Here is a 26,991-nt window from a genome sequence, read left to right as displayed (position 1 = left end):
AATCTAGTTTACATAGAAATAGTTTCTTACACATTAGTATTTTACCAGATTACGTAATATTTAACGAATACAATTGCAGTAGTAAGTATAGAATGAATAGAAAAAGGTTTAAGAGAAAAATATGGTTGACTCTTGATGGACGTGCAGCTCCATTGGTGAAAGCATAAGGGTGAGGGCGGGCTGTAGGGTTAACTTCCAAGGCATCAGAATTCAGCATGCCATGGGCATGAGTCCATACAGTTAAGTGAATAATATTTAATCTTGTTTGTCTGTTAAGATCTTCTCTTGTATTTTTCTCCTTTTAGAAAATGCACTAGGCCATTTGTTGGTTTATTTTTCATTCTTGAAAGCTAGTTAGTCCAAATGGCAAGAGGTCCCTTAGTGATTGAATGAAATTTTGACAGGTAAGGATGATTCTTCAGTCAAGCAAATCATCCCACTAACGGCTTTCTAGCCGATCTTTTTTATTTTTATGGAATCTTGGAGTAATAATGACAATAGTTAATATTATATTGCGCTTACTGTATGCCAGCACTGTTCTCAGTACCTTATATATAACAGTAGAATCCTATGAAGTTGGGGCTAATTATTCTCATTGTGTAGCTAGACAACTGTGACACAGAAAGATTAAGTAGCTTACCCAAGGTCATCTAGTGCAATTTCAAGCCTTCAAGAACTCAAAGCCAAGCAGTCTGACTCTTACTAGGCTCCAGAATCTGTGTTCTGAACCACTATGCTGTACTCTCTATCTAGATTCTAAAGATGGGATGGGACCTAGATGACAGATAACTGGAGGTGCTGGGGGTACGGGGTGGGGGGAAGCTAGGAGAACCAAATTAGGAAGATAAAATGGTGTGCTATCATTGAGGAAAAGTACATGGAAGTGCTAGCTCTAATCTACTATAAGATAACATTTTCTCATAAAGCAAAAAGGTTAGAGACTATTTTTATGTCCATTTACATGTTAATAGCACTAAAATCAATTATTGCCTGAGCATAGATCTTTAGGAACATTAGATGTAATATACAAGTCTGACGACAGGACATTAATAGTGTCTTGGCTTTATTTAAATATGGTGGGATGTGCCACATTACAGAATACATAAAACAGTGGGCTCATTCCAACAGAAAATGACTCAGAACCAAACAAATAAGTTTAAATACGCATGGGGTATCTTCTCAGTATGTAATTAAACAACCTCTTTCAATATCCTCACACTCAGATTGGCAAGTACAATTATAGTAATAGTTCACTGATTCCACATTTGGTTTACCATGATTCAGAGGCAAAGAGATGGACCAGAACTGCAGAGTTTGAAGAACAAGTTAATGATGACATTTATATTATGTATTTAACTAAAACACCTTTTAAAATTAGAAGGAGAGTTATTGGAAGTTAAGAATGTTACTTTTGCAGAGCTCCTTTGCTTATCCTTAACTGCCAGATTTGACTCTTTGAATAGGAAAATTGTTTCAACTTAAAATATTATAACTAGAAATGAAAAGGTTAAACTCTGTGATGTCACCTTGAAAATGAATCCCACTTATCTTTATTTGTTTAATAAAAAGAAAATAACCCTTAGAAGCTGTCAAACAACATGTATGCAAACTTTATGGTAATGAAAAGAAAAAAGCTAAGTGAAACAATTATAAAATAACACCCTCTTGCTCTTAATTCTCCATATCAGTTGGATATTACTTTCAAAACATATCACCTCAATTATGTGGTTTTGGTTTATGAGAAATAGGTAAAGGGAATGTTTGTAATACAAAAAAATATTTTTCTTACATTTTTAAGGACTATAGGCCTGGTATTTGATTTTTGTTTTCCTTGTTTTTTTTTTTTTATTGGAGGTGCAGTTCTCGTTAGAAAGTAAGAATGTTTTTAATGAGTTTATAGTATCTTGTATGCACATCAGAATACAAATCAGTATATTAGTCTTTAAATGCAATGGAAATAGATATTTCATTAGTTTTGGCCAAATATTCATTATCTTCTTTGTTCTCTAATTTGTTTTATATATTTAGTTGTAAACCCAGCACTTGGGATCATAATAAAGGATTACTGTAACAGCATGTCCTTTTTTTTCTAATATGTAATTATATTTTATATTTAATATTTTATTGTGCAACTGTATAGGATCTTATGGCGATATGTGATAATTGCATTAAAAAATCTCACCAGAAACTTTAGTAAAAGTCAATATTTTTAGAATGGATCCAATATAAAAACCAGGAAATATAAAATCTGAAATAAGACTAAACAATTTCCTAGAACTGGAAAAATATGAGATGTATTTATTTATATTCTAATAGTGCTTGTTCTCTCTCAACGGACACCCTTATGTGCATGCGCGTGCACAGGCACGCGTGCACACACACACACACACACACACACATTCATTTATTCTGAGAATTTAAAGAGTTTTTCCAGGAAATATAGATTCATTTACACAATGCCACTACAAACATAAAAGTAAAAATTGAAATGAAATTCCCCTTCCTTGCTTTCAACATGAATCACAAAAGTCTGCCTCTTCTCCATAACTCTTCCAAATGCTTAGAGGAGATGAGCTTATTTTCTTTGCCCTCCTGGTTCAAGGAGAAAACTATATCTCTGCTTTTGGCAACCAATAGGTACCAGAGTTATTATACTTTGTGGCAAGCTTTCTCAAAGCAAGATCAGATTTCCTCCTCTTGAGTTTTCATACCCATCCTCACTTGGCCACCCCACTAACGTAAATGCCTTTTCTCCCTCTATCGGTAGTATCCACTTCGCCCCACCCCATCCCCAGGTGGCACAATGTGAAGCTTATTTGCTTCCTTCAGATCCTCTTTCACCTCTGAACACTGTACATGCCCTTCTTCCTCCTTGCTAACATTTGTTTTCTCCTGAAACCCCACCCCCATGCCCATTATCATCACTTCAATAAACCTCTTGTAAAGAAGAAGCAGAGATAAAATAGCAGAACAGTACTCCTAAAATTTACCTTAGAATTTTCCTATCCACCAATTCTTAGACCTTTATGAAGATTTCTGATTAACAGTTTGGATTCTTTACAGTCTCGTTCTGCAGATGCTGGTGCAAAATCATCGGATGAAGTAGTAAATGAGGTCACTGGTGACATCTTGGGTAAACTTCCAAACAACTTTGACATTGAGGCTGCAATGAGGAGATACCCAACAACTTACACTCAGAGCATGAACACTGTGCTTGTCCAAGAGATGGGACGGTTCAATAAATTGTTGCGTACCATAAGAGAATCATGCATTAACATTCAAAAAGCAATCAAGGTAAGGAGAAATACACCAAAGGAAAATCATTATACTAAACATTTATTTACTCAGCAAATATTTATTGGGCACAGATTCTATGCAAACATTGTTCTTAGTTCTGGGGATAAGAAAAAAAAAATCCCTGGCCTTGAAGAGCATATAGATTTTGGGGGGTGGCAGTCAATAAACAGGTGAATAACTATACAATATGTTAAATAACAATAATTTGCTGGATAGGATACATGCTTAGAAGACACAAAGTGTTAAAGAGTAAGAAAGACAAAGCCTCTGCCCATATAGAGCTTGTTTTAGTAAGGAAGACAAGCAATTTAAAAAATAAACAAGTAAATTATATAATATATGTATGTATAAAAATATATAATGTAAAGGGAAAGTGATAAGTTCTAAGGAAAAAAAAATAAAACAGGATGAGGGGTAGAGAATGATGGGTGAAAAATTTTTCAGTCATTTTGGGTTAGGCTTCTCTGAGGAACTGAACTTGAGCACAGGCCTGGTATGAAGGGCAAGCTGTGAGATGTGTGGACAGAGAGTATAGCAAGTGCAAAGGCTGAGAGAAGAACAAGCTTGGCATGGTCCAGATGTGGCCAGAGTGGACTGAGCCCAAGGGACATGGTAGAACAGAGAGGAAGCCATGGCTTCATGATGGCCTTGTCAGCCGTGGTTAGGATTTTGAATTTTATTCTAACTTATAAATATAGAGGGAAGCCATCAGAGGATTTTAAGAAATGAAGTGAAATGATCTATTTTGTGTTTTTAAAAGTTTACTCTGGCCACTGCAGAAAGGATGTAAGGGAGCACGAGTGTGGACAGTGAGCAACCACATGATTGAAATAGTGCGGCTGCGTGTGTTTCTTGTAGTAGCATTGGAGGGAGAGAAAAATGGCTGCATATGAATCATTGAAAGAGGAGCCTACTAGGCTGGCTGTAGTATAATCTGTCTGGGCTGTTAGGCTAAGAAGCATCCAGTACCATGTGTTTCTCTTTGACCTGGTTCTTCCTGTATCCTTCCTGGAAGATAAAGGCTTGGCCTCCTGCACTCTGGGGACTAAAAGGAAAAAAAGGCTTCAGGGATCTCAGCATCCAACAAATATATATTCACTTAATTCCAGATTTCAGTATGGCAGTTCTGACCCCAACTGAGCCTGGTATACCTCACTCCAGGGACTTCTTCCCCCTACCCGCCCCCCCAGGTCTCATTCAAGGTAGGCGATGTGCAGTTTTGTGGGAGAAGACCTAGGAGTTTGCATTTTAAACCAGGTTTCAACAATCTTTTTTTATTTAGCTGCCCTCCTCTCCTCACTTTCACCTAGGGCCATCAAGTCCAAGTATTTGGGGGTATTCTGCAATATATACCTAGTTCGTTCTTAGCTTTGCCCTCTACCAGATTAGTATTGGGCTTCTCCTGACTACTAAGTCAACTACCAATTGTCCAGATTCTTTCTATCTCCCGAAATTGTATTGTCATTGTACCAGTCCTTATTTTTTCTGTACTTGTGGGCTTAAGCTTTTAAAAAATAAATTTATTTACTATTGTTTTAGTGGGTTTAAGAAAGGAGGCAAATGAAACGTAGGTGATGAATCCATGAAATTTACTTTGAAAACTTCTCCATATGATAGTTGGAATAATATTGTCAATGATAGAAAAAACAGAAATGATGACAGCAACTGGCCCATAGCAAGATCAAATAGACAGGAATTTTCAAGGGCCTCAGAGTTTGGACATCTGTCTGTTAGTGATTCAAAATAGGTGAGATCAATTAAACTTCATAATTGCAATCTAAGATATTTTAACTTTTCAAAGCACTTTATATCATTTTTCTAAACTTGTATTCGTCAAACTCCTTTTAAAAAGGCAGGACAGAAATATATTAGTTATCCAATTAATAGATAGATAAACTAAGGCATAGTTAGGCTGTGATTTAATAGTAGTGAGTAGCCAAGTATTGATTAAGAAGATTTTCTAGGATGGGCAAAATGAGTGAAGGGAGTCAAAATGTACAAATGTCCAGCTATAAAATAGAATTGAACAACATGAGTTTGAACTGCACAGGTCTACTTAAATGCAGATTTTTTAAATGGGTTGTTCAAAAATCAATTGTATTTTCTTTTTTTTTTTTTATTGTTTTACTTTTAATTAATTTTCATTATGGTGACATGGGTTAACAAAATCCAGTAAGTTTCAGATATACAGTTTAACAGTACCTGTATATTGTGTTATGTGTTCACCATCCATAGTTAGATTTCTTTCAATTGTGATTGGGAATTCGTGGATGCAGATGGCCAACTTAAGTAACATGCAGATTTGACTATAAGGGTGGTGGGCACCCTAACCCCTACGTTGTTCAATGGTCAACTTTAAGTAAGTCCTGGGGATGTGATGTACAGCATGGCACGATAGTTAACAATACTGTATTGCATATTTGAGAATTGCTAAGAAAGTAGATCTTAAAAGTCCTCATCACAAGAAAAAGAATTTTGTAACTGTATAGCGACGGATGTTAACTAGACTTATTGTGGTGATCATTTCACAGTATGTACAAACATTGAATCATTATGTTGTACACCTGAAACTAATATTATGTTATATGTCAATTATACCTCAATTAAAAAATTTCCCATAAAGTTTAATTAGATTGAATTTTTAAATATTTTTTCAGGAATAGTTTGAAGACTCCATGACTTAGTTTTTTTTTTTTTTTTTTTTGCTATATGACTTGACCTTAAATAATCACAATTGTAAACAAAGGATAATTATAAAGAAGGTATTTAAGAGGGGCTTGTTCAAAATCTATACTATCCTGTTAACCAAAGGTTAAATGTGTTTCAGGGTCTTGTAGTGATGTCTACAGATCTTGAAGAAGTGGTTAGCAGCATTCTGAATGTGAAAATTCCAGGAATGTGGATGCGTAAATCATACCCAAGCCTTAAACCACTTGGGAGCTATGTGAACGATTTCCTTGCAAGACTAAAATTCTTGCAGGTGAGTTCCTCTAAATGCACATATTTAAGTTTCTTCTGATTTCATTTTCTTCACCATGATACCTAATGTGAAAATAATACTCTCTAGTTTTTCTGTGCAAACCAGGCACAAATAACCACTACTCAGTATTGCAAATAATTTATGTAACAGTTACACCGAATTGTCAAAATACTAGTATTAGAAGTAGAAAATCAGGAAGCTCCTTTGGGAGCCAGCATTCATGTTCAGTGAAGTTAGACATTCAAGTCAATGACATTTGAAGAGAGAAAACAACTGGCTATGTTGATTTTTCCATTAAATATTTAGCGTCAAAATAGATCCCTAGAGCAGAGCATCTTAGAAAGACAGTCGAGTTACAAGCTAGGAGCATTATTTCCTCCTTGTCCAGCATTTTTCCAGGACATTATATCACTAGATTGCTGGTTTAGCCCAAGACAGTAATAACCTTATGGCTACTTGTCCTGGAAATGTTGGGTGGGCAGAAGTCTACCTCCTAATTATCTGGCAATACGGGTGCTTAACTCTGGTTCTTACTAACAACTGTATTCATTAGAAGTATTAATTAATGTCCAAGATATTGTATATAATGCATCAAAAACTACCTGTGAAAAACATTTCTGCAGGGGTAAAATGACTAAACTTCCCTTCCATAGTACAGGCCTGCTGCTGTCCTAGAGTTGATGCAAAAGCATTAAGATTGTTCTTGAAAAATGAATGTTCCACCTTGAACTCTAATAGGGAAAAGTTCTTCAAATTTGTTTCTTCGGCTTGACTTCTGTAATTTACTATCTAGTTAAAGTCAATATTCAACTAACTTATTATAATATATGAACAGAATATCCAGGTATCTTGATATTTATAAATATCTTAAGCTCTCATTATCCTGTTTCTTCTGGGAGTTCCATGTACAATATTGTGTTTCCAAATGTTGGATTTCATTGTATTTTGGTAAAATAGGAAGGAAAACTTCCAAAGGAATATTGTACTGGGTACTTATGACTATAGAGAAAAAAATAGTAAAAAAAGAAAAACTTTACCATCTGACCAGACTTTCTAAAGATCTTCTCTTCTATTCAACTATGTAACAGCTTATGCAATAATATATATTAGACATTCACTATTGCATGGAGCTTTTCTGAAGGAATCCTGGGGTAAGTCTAAAACAGACATTTACATCTGCATTCATGCGATGGACATGAAACACGTCAGAACAAAACACTGACTATGCTACTTATTTTTAAAACTGTCAGAATATGGCTTTATATTTCTCAAAGTGTTAGCTCAGTTGTTAGTTTACCTAAAAGATAATAGAGGGAGTGTTTTGGGGGCAAATTTTTTTAAGCAGTGTTGCATTCAAAGTTGAAAGGCTCTATTGTTAGGACACCTGTGTTTTGACACCATAGCAATGGTACGAGGTCGGCCCTCCACCGGTCTTCTGGCTCTCTGGCTTCTTCTTCACACAAGCCTTCCTGACTGGCGCCCAGCAGAACTATGCCAGAAAACACACCATCCCCATTGACCTTCTTGGGTTTGACTATGAAGTGATGGAAGACAAAGAATATAAGACTGCTCCAGAAGACGGTAAGTACAGTGACAGAATGAGTTGGCTTATGTGCCTAGGCACTGAACAAAAAAATTAACATTCTTACTTACTTTGCTCATCTGTTAAAAAATTAATCACCATGTATTCACTTGCCTTCAAATGACTGAGAAAAAATGTATAAAGAGACAGTGAGCAAGAGAAAAAAAAGAGAGAATGTGATAAAGCAAATGGGGATAAAAGAAACCTGAATAAAGAGTGTATGTCCTTTGTACTGTTTTATGCTTGCAAATTTTTGTAAGTTTGAAATTATTTCTAATAAAAAGTTAGGAAGACAGCAATAATGAAATTAACAATACATGGGAAAATCGACCATAATCTTATGGAGACTTTAGGGCATATAGATGGCACATTGAAAAGGAGATTTTCCTGGTCCTTCAAAGAGGATACCTTTTCAGACCCCTAAATCATGTATTTTTTCCTGTCATATACATTGCTGCAAAACTTTAAAAAGCTAATATCTAATAGGAATATTTATTTTGTGATTGAAAGATTATGAGGAAATTTATCTTTATTTTTTTAATTGATTGTGTTTTCAATAATCAGAGGATACCTTAATGTTTTATTCCAAATTCAGTGGCAGGGCTACTATTTGAAACAAGCATTATTTTTGAAATACTACAGATTCCTAATGTTACCAAAATAGGGCTGTCTTTAAATAAATGACATTAATCTCTAAATGACCATTAATGTGTCCTGCTATAACTGATGTGTCAAAGACAGTTCTGCTTCCTTATTCATAGCTGAATGATGAATTCACAGGCTCACTCTGGGGATATGAACAGTGAACAACTTACACTGGGGATATGAACAGCGAACAACTTAGACAGGAACTTGGCCCTCAACTAACTTATACTCTGCTAGGAGATACGAACAAGTAGACATGTCATCACAACAGTGTGGGATAATCACAACACTGTGCCAACTGGTTTTACTTTATATCGATTGTCACAAATCTCAAGGGGTTGGTAACACTATGAAGAAATCCACCCAGTATCTCCTGGGAAAGTTGCTTTCCCACTCTCGAAACAAGAGTTATCTTTCCTCTGCCCCCACAGCTCACCTCATTTTTTATTGAAAAAATAAGAAGACATCCGATAGAGCTTTTAGCAACACCAAATCGGTGAATCTGTCCACATCTGCACCCTCTGGTAGTCCAGATCCCATTTTTTCCCTCCTTCAAGGAATTTTGCTCCTTGAATTGTATCCTCTTTTAGTGAAACCAACAGCATTGCTCTCGGCACTGGGTAATTCCTATCAGTATGCAATATGCTCTAGAATCTCTCATCTTGAAACAAATCAATAAAGAATTCCAATAGTTTAAACGCTAGCGTCCTTTTGGCTACTGTCTCATATCTCTGCCACCCTTTATAGAAAAATTCTCAAAAGAATCGTGTTTACATGTCATCTCCAGGTTCGAACTTCCTATATCCTATCTGCCTTTCATCCTCGCCAATCAACTGATGCTATTCTTTTCAAAATCTCTAATGACTTCCATTTTGACAAAGCCTACGAATTCTCTTCTGTCTTCATCTTAACCTCTTAACAGTTTCTACCAGTTGACAACTTCCTCTTTTGAGAGACATCCTTTCTTCTCCCTTGGTTTCCAAGACATCACCCTATCCTGATTTTCCTTTTCTCACTGGAAATAATTCATGCTTCATTGCTAGCTTATCCTCCTCTAAATATTGGGTTCTCAAGAACTCCGTCCTGGGACTATTTCTCTTTTCTTATTGTGTCCTCTCCCCCAAGTGACCTCATACTTTTATATGTCTTTAAATATTATCTCCTAGCTGATACCTTCCAAGTTTAAATGTCCAGCCTAGATCTTTTTCCTAAGAAAGATATAGAGAGCTATATATCCAACTGCCCACCTGACATCTCCACTTTGGTGTCTCCTGAATATGTAAAATTTATAATGATCTTTAATGAATGGCACTGCCATCCAGCCAGAAATGCGTGAATTCTTCCTCATTCTTCCTCACCCTCACACACTCACATCAAATGCAGTTGCTTGTTCGTGATCCTACTGCCACCACCATTTTTATAGACTTTTCTGCTCTACATTTTACCTTGTCTCCCTACTAGTATCACTACATTCTTGTAATCCTTAATTTATACCAAAGCGACAGAAATTTTTAAAAAATGTAAACAGATTATGTCACCACTAAGATTCCATTGAAAATTCAGACAACTAAATTTGTATTCATCTTTTTTCCTTAGCGCCTAGCAGAGCATCGGGCACATAATAGGCCCTCAAAAGCTGCTATAGAAATCAACTACAAATTTATGGAATCTAATCCAATTTTTTAAGTTACCGTTTATTGCAATCTTCTTTAGTACTTAAAAGATTTTGTTGTCGTTGTTTTTTGCAGAAACATATTTAAGAGCAATATATCCAAAGGAAAAAAATCATTGAGAAAAATGATGTCTTAAAATTAATCATTTCCCCCATCCCTAGATGCCTAACCCATCATTAATCTGGCCACTTGTTCAGAATACTTTTATTTCTAACACACTCAGAATGAGCACAGTGCTGCATACCCGAAGGGCATTTAACAACTTCTTGCTAAATTGTTTATTGTTTCTTTAATTATACAGATCTTTAAAAAAAATACCTTCTCTGTTTCAGCTCACTATATTACATGCTATAAAAGACACCGATAAATAGCAGTTCCCCCATTCTCTTAAAAGTCAAAATATGGATAAATTAGCAACATACCAAGAAGGATAAATAATTTGGTTCAAACTAAGTATTTGGAAAGTGGGGAAGGGAGTGTTTAAGTTAGGTAAGGGCAAAGCAAAGTAGGGCAGAGGGTTGCTCTCACCACTACTGGCTTCCAGAAACTGCCTGGCCCTTTACATTTAATTTTCACAGATACTACTATCATTCCCGTTATACAGAGGTGGAAAATTAGGCTCAGAAAGGTTAAATAACTCACCCAAGGTCTCACAGCTAGCAAATTGGCAGGGTTGAGACTCAAACCTCAGGCCTTCTGGTTCTCATGCTCAACTAATGGCTTTCTCTATGGCCTGTTGAGTGATGTTGCAGAAGTTTGAAAACATCATCATATTTCTAAGGAAGCCTCTTGAAAGCGCCATGGTTGATTCTGAAGCATTTAATTCAGATGCAAGAATTATTTTTCTAAATTTTCCTCATTTCATTATTATAAAAGTAGAAGACGACATTTGGATTAAAGTCTAAAGAGTAGTGATGATGTCCCTGAGAGTGATATGTTTTTGAACTTGGCTGAAAGATAGAATTTATAAAAGCACTGACTAAGGTTTATAAACTAGCTAATATCTAAGATCAAATTATTGAATTCCCAATCATTATACACTGAATTTAGAGTGAAGAGCAGTTAGTGTTTCTTTTTACAATGATTAACTAGTTTAACCCACAACCACTCTTATTAAAGATTCAATTTATTAAAATCCAAAATTATCTTGAAAATAGTGGAGCATATATAAATCACAACTTACTTAAAGAGCAACAAAGACGATTCAGTGTTCCAAGATTGCATAATAAAGAGTAGCCATCAATTAAATAAACCATTTCACTGAATACCAAAATATCAGCCCAGGTTTGATCTGTAATTGCTTAGTCACTAAATCATGAATTCTATTATTTTGTACACACAGAAACACACACATACACACACATACATTTTCACGAATAAATACAGATATCCATTTTATTCATTTTGTCATTCCAGTTTCCCCCTCCTACTTAGCTAACTACCAGAAAGAGAATGAGATACCTAGATTTATTTGGAGCAATGCAATGGCCTTTTCCCAAGAAACAGCTTTCTCACAGGACCCTAATGGGAATAGCACGGATTCCGCCTTGAGAACGGCTTGGGCTATCAGCACCATTTCTGTCTCTATCCTCTCTACTGCTCCACAGTCTGTCTTCTTTAGTTTACACTTTAGTGTGTGCCTGTTGCTGGGTACTGGGGCTCATAAAGAAGTCATCCTGATTTACGTTAAGATTAAATTAAACATAATAAAAAGGTCACTTTTAAAGTGATGCAAAGTGGCCACATTACCACTGTAAATCTGCCTAGATTTGGCATCATTTGTTCTAGATGTATTTGCCTAAGATCCTCATATCTGAAATACTGGGTTACTCAGTCATCAGTGGAGAGCACTACATGGCAGGAAGGCGGGCAGGAAACAGTGAACAAGAGAGGGGCTGGAGAAGCTGTAGGTGTTGCTGTGCTGACCATATCTCATAGATGGCAAAGGCGTGACACAGAGTAGGAGTGGCTGTGAACTAGGACCCTGTTAACATCTACCTGTCCTCATATATGTTGTGTTTTCCATAAAGCCCTTATTGACCATGAGAAATAAAAATGTATTTGAATATTCCCATCACCTTTCCTATAAAATTGTTATTGGATTGGAGGAAACTTTTATCCCTACTGCCACTCTTCTTAGGTGTTGACACGAACTCTCCCATTTACTCTCTGTGACATTAGTTTTCTTTCCCAAGGGAGAAACAGATAACCAGTTGGTTAGTGCCAGAGATATACTGGGCTATGCTTACAAACCAGTGAGGCCAGGGTATTAAACGGCTCTCTCGGATCTATCTGTAGGGTCCTCTCTACTCTCCCTGTTCCCATCAGTTATTGTGACTGGCTTTCAGGTCATAGATCTGACTAGAGAGGTTTAGCTTGGAAGATGTGATTGCAGACCTATTTCTCCCTCAGGCAGGTCAACCCTCACATTGCCCCAGGCTAAAGATGCATTTTGCAATTCAGCTTTATCAGAGTAATACTCTGGGGAGTTATTGGACAAATGCTTTGCCAATTAATAAAACTGACATTTTATTCCAACTATTCTTTCCATCAGTTAAACCCAAGAGAAAAGGTAATTCTTCCCAACATTTATCATTGAACTATCCACATACAGCTTTTTACATTTAACTATAGTCATAAACGACATAACGTTTAGGTCAATGACAGACCACATATAGGACGGTGGTCCCTTAAGATTATAGTGGACCTGAAAAATTTTTATCTCCTAGTGATGTTGTAGTTTAGTGCAAGGCGTTAAACTCACGTTTGTGGTGACGCTGGTGTAAACACACCTACTGCACTTCCAGTCATACAAAAGCATAGCACATGTAATTATGTACAACACATATTACTTGATAATGATAATAAACAGCTATTTTACTGGCTTATGTATTTACTATACTATTCTTTTCATTGTTATTTTTAGCATGTACTCTTCCTACTTATATAAAAAAAAGTTTGCTGTAAAACATTGTTGTTACGCTGCAATAGCCTTATACATCGAGTGTTTACCTGTCTCTTGATGACATCATTTCTCATGTGCTTGATTTAAACTCATGTTGTTTTGAACAGTAACATGCTATACAGGCTTATAGCCTAAGAGCAATAGGCTATACCATAAAGCCTAGATGTGTAGTAGGCTTTACTATCTAGGTTTGTTTAAGTGCACTCTCTGATGTTCACAGAACAACGAAATCACTTAAGAACGCATTTCTCAGGACATAACCCCATAATTCAGTGGCACATGACTGTATAATTAAATAAAATTTAAAATTCAAACCCTTTGGTCACTAGCCATGTTTCAGGTATTTAATAGTCAGTGGCTACCATATTGGAAAGTACAGATATAAAACATTTCCATAATTGCAAAAAGTCCTGTTGAACAGCACTGCCAAAGTGGATTTTTATATATTACTTCACAAAGTGCTTTCACCAGTATTAGCTGATTAGACCCTAACAACTCTAAAAGGTAGACAAAGCAAGCATTATTGTTTTACAAGTTTCCCAGCTGTTCTCCAAGTGACAGAACAAGTTTAAAGTTAAATGAATTGCTCAAGGTCACATAGCAAATTAGGAACTAAACCTTAGGTTAAAGTTCCACATTGCTTCACTTTACATCTGTGCAAGAATTATAATGAATGTTTTCATGTACAGATACCTATATTCAAATACATGACGCTGTGCTAAATGGATAGCCAGAGAAAATGATTGGGTTTTACTGATTTCCTAATTTGTGTTCTCCAGCTGTTAGTATATGATATTACATACTAGAGGGAGTTCATCCATGTGTCTTTGCAGTGAGAATACATTCCAAAATTGAGGAGAAACAACTCTCACAACATTACAGATTTGCAAAAGAGTATTTTGTTCACATGCTGCCTAGAAGCCACTGGATCCCTGCAAGTACATTAAGAACTTTTCTTGCAGATTCCATGGCCTCTGATGTTATAACCATTGGCCAATTAAAAGTATACATCTGCTAGTGTTCACACAAACTAACTTCCCTTTCTTCTTTTATCTTCCGCATGTAGTTTTACTAGTAATTAACTAGGCAAAGTATAAATATTCTTGAAACATGGATGTTAAGACAAAGCACTCAGAACTCTGCTTTTGTTTTAGAATAAGTCTTAAGTTGCTGACCTAGTATAACCTGCATAGTATTCATCCATAGGAATTTCTGATTCAGAATGCAATCAATATGCATATTTAAAGTGTTGTGTTAATCTGCTTCTTTTATATTTAGGTGTTTTAATTCATGGACTATTTCTGGATGGAGCTTCTTGGAATAGAAAGATAAAGAAACTTGCAGAATCACATCCCAAAATTCTTTATGATACAGTGCCTGTGGTTAGTATTTTTCTAAGGATATACGTGGAGGGCGGGGGAGTGCTATTTTACACACACACACACACACACCCCTTGTTATTCAGGGTAATTATGTTTTACAGAGCCAACACTAAATAGTGAAAACTGAACCAATGCACCTTGGAGAAACTAAAAAGGTTAAGTTTCCATGATCCTCTGGTCACATTTCGATTAACTGATCAATACAAAACCTGGTTTCATTTGTTTGTTTAAAGGCCCCTTACTTAATATGTACTGTTGATTCAGTAACATTGAACTTATGGACAGCAGCAGTGTAACGCATGCCTGAAGGAAGTTTATTGTATTTTCTCCATGAGGTCCATCACAGCCTTCTTGCACTGAGGAATATCAGACAGCACCTCAGCATTACACTTGGGGGCCATTTTAAACAGTGAAATCGCCATCGACAACTACAAAAAGAAACCCATAAAAATGTTTAAAACTTGATATTAAATAAACCATGAAAAGGATACTTGTTTAGTTATGAGAGATAAAACAAAAAGGCAGAATGTCACAGGTTCAGCCTCAGCTGGGAATGTGCTTGTCTGGTGATTCACATATTTTGCTGCTCTGAGCATGCCTGCAAATGACCATGTGCAGAGTACTGATTTTAGGATTATAAATAAATTTTAATGATAGGCAGACTTGCAAATACAGAATTCAGAAGTAATGAGGATTGACTGAATTTATGTATCCACATATATATAGTTTGTTATATATTTCTTACATACATCTTGAGCTAAAAATGTGAAATTTACAGATTAAAAGACTATATGAAAACCACCCACATAAAATTTCTAGGCATCTATCTGCAGCTTGAGCAGACTAAGCTATACAAATAAGTTTCCATCTATTACATCATGTAAAAATGACTAGATAGATTTTCACACAATTGAATGGTTTGTCCGGGATGGTGTGATAAAATATAGGCTGTGGATTTACATAAATTCTGTTTGTGGGACACTGGGAACAGCTCTGATGGGCAAATATCCTTCAGAGCAGCTCTAACAGGTACAGTAAAGGACAACCAATTGCAAGAAACCTGAGATAAAGATACCGTGGGCAGAGAGTTTCAAATATGAGACCCAAACTGAAAGTTACAAGGGCAGATGTACAATTTCAGAAGTTGATTGGGGTCAAGTTTTTTTTCTTTCACAGCAAACTCAAATAGTTGTAGTGAAGAGCAGAAGAAATTTATAAGTGGATGATTCTTCTGCAAAAAGAAATCACTTATTAAGAAAATCCACTCTTAGTTGAAATGAAATGCATCCAACTTGAGTGTTAAAAGTTCTCATATTTAACTACATCCAAAAAACTGCTTTACAAATCCTCCTTATAATCATCTGGATTCCACAATCATATGAGAGAAAAATAGAGACTAATATCCTCATCAGCTCCTTCATCCAATCTGTGTTTTGACCTGAAAAACCTAAAAGAAGTCTTTGAATAGTGGGGCTGTCAAGCCATTTCCCCCTATGGATTGCTGCTATTACAATAGAAAAAGAAATTTAATTAAATTATAAAACAAAACATTATTTCACCTTTATGATCAGTTTGTTCTTTACTTTTACATTCAGAGATCAACTTGCCCCCAAATCCTATTTTTGTGATTGGTACAGTTCGACAATGCTTAACATTCTAGTAACTTAGCTCATGACTTTCTAAAATCAATGTGGGTACATTGTATAGGTATAAAGGAATGCAACTGTTTAAACAGCACAACAAACATAATAGCCCCTTTAAAATATTCACCTGAAATGGGGACGTGATCTAGTCCTATAATCATCGATAAAAATCCTTTAGAATTTTTGGGATTGGCCTTTAATAAAACACAATTTTGAGTAGCCATGGCAGCAGTTCTCTCCTTTGAAAGTTTATCTGGCTTTTGTTATTGTAAGCACCATAAGTCATCCCCAGGTTAAGTATGGTGGAGAGGTGATGAATAAATAGATGGGTAATATGCTTTTTGACAGAGGAGGTGAAAATGACTTTTTTCTCATTTAGTTTCTAAACTAGTTCTGAAGATAGTTTTGAGAGCTCTAGAAAAAATGTTTTGAACAATGGCAGTACTGACAGAAAGAAAATCTATTTGGACTACAGAAATTTGCAGACATAAGTAACTTTACTCAACAATATCATACATATGTTCAAATAAATACAAGAGCCTTGACTTACAAAAGTTTTATGCACTTTCTTCCAGATGTGGCTAAAGCCCTGTAAGAGGGTAGATATACCAGAACGACCAAGTTATGTTGCTCCACTGTATAAGACAAGTGAGCGAAGAGGAACATTATCTACTACTGGCCATTCTACGAATTTTGTGATTGCCATGACTCTTCCCTCTGACCAACCTCAAGAACACTGGATTGGACGGGGCGTAGCATTGCTATGTCAACTTAATTCATAGTTTAGTTAGGAAGATGCCGTTTCCCTGTTCCTATTTCTTATTAGATTGCTGAGTAGAAAATATATTTCACTTTTAAAATTTATTTGATTTAATCAATTTGACTAAAGTTATACTTAACTATAAATTTATTAAAGTGCGAATGCAGCCTATGTTTCAAATGATCATACTACAGTGTAAGGAAATGTCCTGAAATAAAGATTATACTGAAGAAAACACACTGATGTATTTGCTCTTTTTGAATAACTTTATTTTGGGAGCGTTCCATAAGCATTAGGAACATACATAAAATGACACACCACTGTTGACAATGCAAAATAACAGCATTTGATCATTTTCATCCTCAAAATTTAAAAAAAATGATTCAGTTACAACAACAAAAAAAAGTTTAGATATTTTAGCAAGTATCACCTTGCAGGACCATAATCACGTTTAAGCCACTGACTTATTGTTAATGGAAAAAATTCACACTGCATCTAGTTACTACAGTATTTCTAAGCATAATCACAGCTGATTGAACGCAATGTGATATACACCAAAATTGATATGGATGTCACACAGTGACAGCATTGTACAAGTAACATTAATAACCTCCAACAAACACATGTTAAATTAGGCTGGTCAAGCTAAATGGAATGTTGGAGCTAAACAGAAATGTAGTGGAATTCAGATTGTCTAGTAAGACTTGAAATTATACATTAGAATGATGTGAAAACTAAATACTGGTGGAACCCTAACAAAATACTAGCAGCAACTGTTTACAGCCCTCTTAAAATGTTAAAAAAAAATCTAGCAAATAAAGATACCATATTTTTGAGAAATATAAAATGTTATATACTTCAGCATAACCTATTTGCTTTAAATCAGGCATTTATTTTAAGACTGGGAGTATATTCCAGCTGTTGCTTTTCATAAAAGTATTTCAATTAAGCAGATTTAATAATGCTGGAATGCAGAATCCTCCTTGGGTATAAAAACCCAAAAATGAATTATAAATATACCTTGGTTCAGAAAGCAAGATACTTGAATCACTTGAAGCTGGCAGTACTAAATAAAATATCAGCACTTTTTAGCGAGGCTGCTTGAAGGGCCAAGCAATGAGATGAAAACTGTCCTAATTCAGTGCCCAATGCTGAAAATAATCTATGTATATATAAAACTGCTATTTGTTACAGGAGATCATGGAGAAAGCCAGAAATAATTTTTCAAATTCAGGCATAAATTAAGGAAATAATACCTAAGATCCCTTGGTTACAGCATAAAGAAGAAACACTGGTAATACTTTATTAATACCTGAATGCATGTGCTGCTCTCAAAGTTTTGTGGTTTTTGTTTATAAAGTAAGAGGAAAGGAACTGAAGAAAGGAGGACAACTAAATGAAAACATTTTAATGGAATGGAAAGAGTTCAGCTCTTAAATATTTGAACAATAAGATTTTTAAAGCAGCTACATTGGTAGCCAAGCAGATTAAAAGAAAGCTACCTGCACATAGTTAAAATACAGTTTACCTGGCATAAATGAAGACCATGTGGCACAAGGTGTAAACAGAAAGCTACATGCATATGGCTAGCACTACAAATTATTAGGTCAAAATTCAGAATAAACATGGCTTGCACTTCTCACAAATCAATCACAATTATGTAGGAGAAAAGGGCACCTAAAAAAGAGACTAATCCCTATTAGGCACCAACAGCATATCTTGGCACAAAATGATCAAGTGATTTCAGTTGAGTTATTTAAATATATCTCCAAGTCACTTGGTACTACAATAGCCATAGTATAAATGGAGTTATCCTCATAACCATTTTGACACTCCATGTACAGATTATGGACATGGTACATTTGGATTTACTGCCAGCCACAACATGGTTGCAATGCCAAACTGGTAAAGCAATGCATACATTTAGAACTTAAATTTCCCAAATAACTAGTTAGTACTGTTAAAGTAGGAACATTGAATATTTAGACCACGTTTGGGTTCTTCATTTCTCTGATATATTCTAGAGGGTTACAATTTTAACAAGAAAAAAAATACCCCACATTTTATCACATGCTCCACCCCCTACCCCCCCCCAAAACTGTAACGCAAAAGTTAAAAAAAAAAAAAAAAAATCAAACACCAAGTATAATATTAATACAAAGAACCATTATGAATCTTTCATTAAACTGGTCACACAAACATACAATCACAAATTTCAGTAGTTGAGGCTGCAAGTTTAACCACTATGCAAATATATACAAAAATAGTAACTCTAGATTCAAGAATAAGGGCTTTTCCCAATGCTAAATTCACACTCTCTAACTCAGCCTGAGCTTTCCTCTAGGTCCTATAGTCTACTTTATGCAATTTCAAAGTCATCAGTTGATCCCTATTACCATATATATATATGTAGCTGAATTAAAGGACACAATTCACTTTTAGCACAAAGAAAAGTCTGCCCAAAGTCCATTTAAAATATTCTTAAAGTTAAGTGATTTTTTTGGTTCAATTTCTATTTCTGCATAGCCACAGAAGTTTCTACTAATAAAGAGACTACTTTAGTGTTTTATATGATTATTTTTTAAAAAGTCTTAATCAAACCTATATCAACATTAGTTCATGGAGTCCCATTTTCTCCTCTTTATCACAAGCTTTCTATATTTTAAAAGACCCCTTCACACAGGGAAAACAGTACTGAGCACCATTCTTGGGGTTTAGCTCAAATCTATGGAACTTATAAGTAGTGCAAGCCACTGACTTTTCTTTGAGCAATGTGCATACAGTACAAGAAACAGATGCAAAGCGGCATGGTAACATTCTCGTAATCAACAGTGATTACTGGGAATGATCAAAACTGGAGGTCAAACACAATTTTGTCTTCATAGAGGGCAATCACCAGCATGACGGCAAATCCAAACAGCAATCCTAAATTCTGAAGAATGAATTGCCCCACTGGACAAAAACCATGTTCTTCATTGTCACCATCACCATGCAACATTTCTGGAAGCTGGAAAGAAAAAACCACCCAGATACTTACAAGCAATTTTGTATAATATTCTGCTCAACTTTTTTTTTTTTTTTTTACATTTTCCTACTTAAGAACACTAATGAATAAAGCGTAACTACAAATACAATAATTTTTTTATTGAACATAATGCTAACCATAACATACTTTAGTCAAGTACTGCAACAGAAATTTTATGCTCTGGCTATGCATTAATAAATACTAAAGCTATTCCCTCCTATCCCCTAACACACACACATATACATTAGTCACTTTTTAGTTACTTATTGTCTACTGACTTTATCAATTCTAACATTTATTTTATGCTAAATGTATGATATAACTTATTATTGCCAATAAAATTCTCAGAAAAAATTATTCCCAGACTTACTGATCTATCTAAACTCACTGAGAAAGTAAAATTCCTTTTGGGGATAACCATTTCAAAACGCTATCATTTCTTTATCCTTTTTCATTTAAAATTCTCATTTCCAACTGCACACAATAGCAAAGACAGACATTTACAGACAATTCCAAACTGGCATCTCTATGCCCTTAAGCACCATTATCTTCCTTTCAATAACAGACACAGAAAACAGTATATCAAAGCTATCCAATACCCAGCATAACTAATACCAAGTTATGCACACAGTTTTCACAATGTACTCTATTCTCTTAATAGTGATACAAATTTAAATAATTGAAAGTTTCCAATATCGTTAAAGGCATAGAGCACTGAAAAGTTTATAGTTCAACTTCAAAAGCATAAGTATATACTATTACATTTAAAAATAAACCATAGTTCAAAGTATAAAGTTTAAATCTTTAAGTAATAAGATTTGTTGTGCATTATTAAAGCATAAATTATGTCTACCCAAACCTAATAAAAATTATGAAAGAATTGCTACTTCTAATTTTCACTTTTAATTTTGTTTTATTGTTTTTCAAGTTTGCGATGAATATCTACAGAAAGAGGACATTGATATGCTACTTTCTTAGACATTAAGCTTTACTCCAAACAGTAGCTTGGCGTTTTGGGATTCAGGGAGGAGAAATGTAGTATTAAGAACACAATGCCTGCCTGAGAAGAAAAAAAACATTATTTATAATTGAATAATGAGTACAATTAATCTTCGAATTAATCTATCATGCTCTGACAGTGCTACAGTATATTTAACAATCTCCTGAGGGTCCTATTTAAGAACTACTTCATGCTGGTCATCTCTTCTGTTTAAGTCTATGGCAGTAGTGTATAACAGCTAATATAGACTATTGTTCTTGTCCAGCAGTTAAGTGGTTGTGACAGAAACCACTAAAAATAGCAGAACCGAATAACTGTGAAAGAGACCACATTGTCCACAGCACCTAAATATTTACTATCTGATCCTTTACAGAAAGTTTACCAACCCCTGGATTAAGACGAAACTGACAACTTCCTACCTACGGTTCTAGTAAGAAGACTATTTTATTTGATCTTTTCTCCTCAATTACTCCAAGTTTTTATTGTTACAAAAACTTTTAATTCTGACTATTCCTATATAGGATGTTTCACAGAAATATCCCACTAAATATGCGTACATACCAGCTAGAATAGAGACTATGCTTTCCCTGCATTCAATTCTATCCTGAATGACAAAGCCCGTATTTAACCACCACTAGGAGCCAGCCAATACACACTGGTATGGGCATATTCGTTTCCTTACTGATTGAGAAACAGCTTTATCTAAAGCCCCCTGAAACCAGATATCTCCACCTGGATATCCTAAAGGTATCTCAAACTAAAACTTCTGCTACTGTTGCTACCTTATTAAATGGCTGTAAATCAATCAAAACTTCCTCTCTACAGCTAAAATGGTCTTTCTAAAACAAAAATGTGTGCATGTCATTGTTGCTTACATCTTTTAATGGCTCTCCAAAATTTACAAAATAAACCCTGATCTTTATAGCATGGCATGTTGTGTGAGTGTCATGATCTGGCCAACATCCACCTGATGACTCTATGCATATAATTTTTTAATCCGTTTTTTTCCACTAATGTTAGAAAACACATAATTTCAGTGTCATTAAATCCTAAAACATATGTGAAATAATTTGTCCCCTTTCTCTTGTACATTTAGGGTGTTTCTAACATAATTGTGATGTTACAAATACTACTGCAAAAAATACTTTAATACATTTTATTTTTTGTTTGCTTGCTTGTTTTATTAGCAGTAGTCATTTAAGGTTATTTCCTCAAAATACAGTTCCAAGAATAGACCCACTGGACAAAGAATGATGCTATTTATTATTCCTCTTTCTCATATGTCTTTCCTCTTGCTTCTAATATATTCTTCTTCATTCTTTAAAACTCAGTGTAGGTTTCCTATTCCAGAAAACCTTTCCTAATTTTATTTCTCAATTTTTTTAGCCAGCCTCTCTCTGTAGTTCCACAAACATGGTGCACTACTCTACAATATATATCAAAAGAACTGTAATTAATGGCTACTTTTCCCCTTCATTACACTATAAACCCTTACTGTAAAGATTCTCACATTTTTTTACATCTTTAGTTTCCTAGTAAAAGAATTAGCTCATACATTCTCCATTCAACTAACTGTGAACTACATCTCCAGCAGTGAAATATGATAGAAATACCGGCATACCTAGAACTGACATTCTAGTGAGGCACAAAATGAACTCAATAACTAAGCAAAATGTTTAGTGTGTTATTAATAGATCGAGATAAAAGTGCAAAGGAGAAAAAAGTAAAGTAGGGATAGAGGATGCAAAATGTTGGAATAGAGACTGAAATTTTAGATAGGATGCCTCACAAGAAGTGAGGGAGCTAGCCAGGAGAAAGTCTGTGGGCAAAATATTCCACATGGAGTGATCAACAAGAAGCAGAGTGTGCGCTTCCTTGAGAAGAGAGGGTAGAGATGAGGTATGGTTAGGAATATTAGCGAAGGGGGAGTAGAAATGCTTAAGGAAGATGAAAAAACTTGAAGGTCAAAACATGAATTTTGGTACTTTTACTCTGAATAAGATGGAAAACCAGTGAAGAGTCTGAAGCACACAAATAACATGGCCTAATCTTAAAAGGATCACTAAAATAGATCACTCTAAGCTGTTCTGTTGATCTAGAGTGTGGTGGACAAGGGAAAGGGCAAAATCAGGGAGAACAGCTAAAGAGAGAAAGATGATAGCAGACTGAATGAAAGTGATGGGAGTAGACATGGTTAGGAAGTGGATCCCTCAGGACTCAATGACAAACCAAATGTGGGAAGAACAGAGAGAGTAAAGCAAATAATACTCAGGATTCTGATATGAGCAACTAGAAGAATGGAGTTATTTATGAGATGGAGAATTCTACAGGAGGTGCTAGTGCAGGGAGTGGGGTTGGCAAATATCGAGAGGTGGGTTCTGAACTACATTTGCCTTTTAGACATTCACATAAGCAGGTGGAGAGACTAATCTGTAGTTAAGGAAAAGGTCTGGGCTAAAGACCAAAACTTAGGAATTATCAGCCAATAAATATACCATGAGACTAGATAGGATTACTTAGAGGGTTTTCATCAACATTTAGAAGTAGAGGAGAAAAAGAAGAACTAGTAAAAGCAACTGAGAAAGAAAGGCCCAAAAGGTAAGAAGCCAAGAAATGGTGGTGGTACAGAAGCCAATTAATAAGAGAATGTTTCAAAGAAAAGAGAATGATAAACTTCAAGTAAAATGAAGGTGGGCAGGATAAATGACCGGTGGACTTAGCAACGTAGGGGTAAATGGTAAATTTGACAAAAAAACAATCTGGAAGAGCTGTCAGGGAGAAAATCTTGAGGCCAGACTCAAGAGAGAAGAGAGTTAAAAAACAAGGAGTGATTTGCTATAAGAGGTAAGAGCAATATGGTGATAGCTAAAACAAAAATTAGAGTAAGAAAGGTCCATCTCCCCTGACTTTTTAAGAAGGGAGAAGTAACATTAGGTTTATATACTGACAGGAATAACTCAGCAGAGAGGGAAAAATGAAGGACAATGAAAGAGGGGAGAATTTAAGGGAGTAAGCGTGAGGGGGTAGAAGTTCTAGGGAATGGTTTAAAGGAGGAGGTCTTAGCTAGAAACATAGACATTTCTTCATAGTAACAGGAAAAAAGGAAAATGGGCATAGATTCAGAAAGATAAACAGAAAGAGTAAGTGGAACTTTATTTTCTAAACGTTCTACAACAAATAGGCATTAATTCTGTGATTAAAATTTTAGTAAATACACTTTTGAAATTAGACTAATAGACTCTACGAGGAAGAAAAGTGAACATAATATCTAGTTTAAAACAAAAAGTAACAAAGTTGCTAGTTCTGCAAATACACTGTTTAACATATTTAGAATATTAAAGTAAAATTAAAACTAATTGTTAGTGTTTAGATTTACTGACTTTAACTTTTTTAAAATTTAAGTATAGTTGTTACATAATATTAGTTTCAAGTGTACAATATAGTGATTTGACATTTTTATACCTTACAATGTGACCACCTCACTAATTCCAGTAATAATCTGTCACCATGTAAACTTATCACAATATTATTGATTATACTTCCCTTCACCTTCTTCACCCATTCCCCCATGCCTTCCTTTCTGGAAACCAGCCCTTTAGTCTCTATTTCTATGAGTCTGTTTTTGTTTTGTTTGTTCACTTGTTTTATTATTTTAGACTCCACATATAAGTGAGACCACACAGTAGACTTATCAACTCTAAAGTTAGAAGTAAGGGAAATTATAAATTCCTTGGAATACCATTTATTGCAGAAGACTGGCCTACCTAAGAAGTATACAGTGTTTCTTTCTTGTTTACCATAAGCAAGTGCAAAGAATTATTTTGTTAACAACAGCAAAACACATCTACCCCAATATTACAAAATCTTCAAAGAAGTGTAATAATTGTATAATTATATCTCTAAATACTATTGATAATTACTTTGAATAATAACATCATTTAGTCAAAAATCTTCAGCATCTCAACTGGTTTCTAAGGAATGAATCTTCCTACTTAAATATCTTGCCCTAATAGATTATTTAGGATATCACATGTCTTTAAAATGGGTAATATTTTTTTTAAATAATTAGTCTTTCAAACCACATCCAAGATTTCTATTTTTGGAAGTTGCATTCTATTTACAGATTCAGTATAATGAAGAGGTAAAATAAGGTATCTTACCATATCTACCAAGGCTACATAGAGGAACATGCCGGCAGTGATGGCAAAGATCCAGAGGGTGATGTTATTGGCATACTGACCAACAGCCGTGCCTATGAGCATGCCTATGTAAGCCATCATGGCAGACAGCAGGTTGTATACAATTGCTTGCTTTACAGTCATGCCTGCTTTAAGAAGAACTGCAAAATCACCTGTAGTTAAAACATGTGAGAGTTTTGAAACCATAAGTTTATACACACAAACTTAGGAAAACACCAATAAAAAACAAAATTAAGAATGATATAAAATAACCTTTAATGACTGAAATTTTATTATAAAAATTTATTTTTTACTTATTAAATTAAACCTTAATACATGCAAAAACTTGGAAAATCTCAAAGGCCATGATGCTGAAAGACAATATGAAAGGTTATTTATATATGATCTCATTTATATGATATTCTCAAAATGATAAAACTATAGTGATGGAGAAGATTCAGTTGTCACCAGGAAGCAGGGGTGGGAAAGGGGTATGACTATAAAGGGAGAGAGCATGAAAGAGTTTGTTGGGATGATAGAATTGCTCTGTATCCTGATGATGGTGATGGATACACAAACCTATTTACATGTTAAAATTTTTTTAAAAACTACATCAAAATTTACTATACAACATGAAATGTAAAATTTTTTAAAATCAAGAAAAATAGAACAGATAAAAGTACGTGGTTAGTGCTCTTCTTGACAATTAAAGCTTTATGCTCTGATCTCTGCCCTTTTCTCAAAGAGTTTGTTACCTCTGTTCTTAGGCAAAATGGCTTAAGTAAGAATAGAGGTAATAAATACTGAAAATATTGTATGCTGTATACATTTATTTTTTTCCCAGAAAAACATTAAATCTTAATTCTGGAAATGCTAAATATGTAAAAAAAGAACAGAGATTTTTTTTCACTCATCTAAAGTTAGAACTAAGAAAAAAAGGATTACATATTGCTTAGAGAGATGTTACTAGAAGGGCAAAATGTTGCTAGAAATAGTAGTCTTGAAGATAAAAGGTCAAAAGTAGTTTTACTAATTTTAACAAACTCTTTTTTGTTTTAGTTACTAAATATACAAACATCCAATCAATTATTGAACACTTAGTATATGCAAGGTACTATGTAGAATACTGTTTCTTTCTCTTAAAAAGGGAGCTACATGACTAAAACTTTGATCTGTTCTTTTTTAAATCTTATTGTTACAAGGTTCTGATTTATAACCGATAAGTTACAAAGTTCTAATTGATAACAATGACATTAGTGCAAAGCATTATTTTTACATATTCCAAGAAATTGCTACAAACGACATTCTGCAACAGTATTTGGGAGATTATCTCCCGTTAGCTTCTAAATTGCCATTCTCCAGTTTCCACCTGAAACTATCTCTTTACATCTTTTCTCCTCTAATCCTAAATACTTAATTCTCCTAGCGAGCATTGGATTCAATATCAGCTTTTATCTCTTCTCTCCCTACAGTTTTAATTTCCTCTGGCCTTTCCTTCTCAGCTTCTTCTAAGGAAGGAGCTCCCTAACTTCTTCTTTTACAAATTTCCCGGCCAAATTTTCAATAATTCACCTACCAACTGTGCTAAAGGGACAATTTCACTTAGCAAGGGGTTAGGTAATACAAAATGAGACTACAGAAATGTCTTTTAGATTATAAAATATAGCATTTCCTTTTATAGTTTCAAAACAGGGTTTTAAAAGGGGCATTATTTAATGCTCAATGAACAAAAGTACTATAGGCACAAACTGCCAAATTTGATGCCTTCCCTGATATTACTGGATAGCAAGATGATTTATTTCATCCTCAAATAACAATCAACAGCATGAATTAACTAATCAAGACTCATGAATTATTTTTT

At 34.8% G+C, this 26,991-nt stretch overlaps 2 protein-coding genes across 3 annotated transcripts in view; one reads left to right on the top strand and one right to left on the bottom strand.

The window, feature by feature from the left end:
* The window catches only part of DNAH7 (dynein axonemal heavy chain 7), a 209,522-nt gene extending 192,360 nt beyond the window's left edge, over window positions 1–17,162 (top strand). Inside the window, exons 62-66 of the mRNA XM_006921302.3 lie at window positions 3,064–3,294; window positions 6,125–6,277; window positions 7,681–7,858; window positions 14,421–14,524; window positions 16,743–17,162. Of these exons, the coding sequence (XP_006921364.1) occupies window positions 3,064–3,294; window positions 6,125–6,277; window positions 7,681–7,858; window positions 14,421–14,524; window positions 16,743–16,949 (873 nt within the window). The 3' untranslated portion in view covers window positions 16,950–17,162. The remainder of the gene's footprint in view (window positions 1–3,063; window positions 3,295–6,124; window positions 6,278–7,680; window positions 7,859–14,420; window positions 14,525–16,742) is intronic.
* Window positions 17,163–17,174: 12 nt separating this feature from the next.
* The window catches only part of SLC39A10 (solute carrier family 39 member 10), a 48,166-nt gene continuing 38,349 nt past the window's right edge, over window positions 17,175–26,991 (bottom strand). For both annotated transcript variants that reach the window (XM_006921301.2, XM_006921300.3), the window contains exons 9-10: window positions 25,113–25,303; window positions 17,175–19,934 (exon numbers count right to left, since the gene is read on the bottom strand). In XM_006921301.2, coding sequence (XP_006921363.1) covers window positions 19,776–19,934; window positions 25,113–25,303 — 350 coding nt within the window. In that variant the 3' untranslated portion in view covers window positions 17,175–19,775. The remainder of the gene's footprint in view (window positions 19,935–25,112; window positions 25,304–26,991) is intronic.

Source organism: Pteropus alecto, unplaced genomic scaffold (assembly GCF_000325575.1).
Source record: "Pteropus alecto unplaced genomic scaffold, ASM32557v1 scaffold3, whole genome shotgun sequence".
NCBI lineage: Eukaryota > Metazoa > Chordata > Mammalia > Chiroptera > Pteropodidae > Pteropus > Pteropus alecto.
Note: the sequence above shows the minus strand (reverse complement) of the source record. Positions and strands in the feature narration are given on the sequence as shown.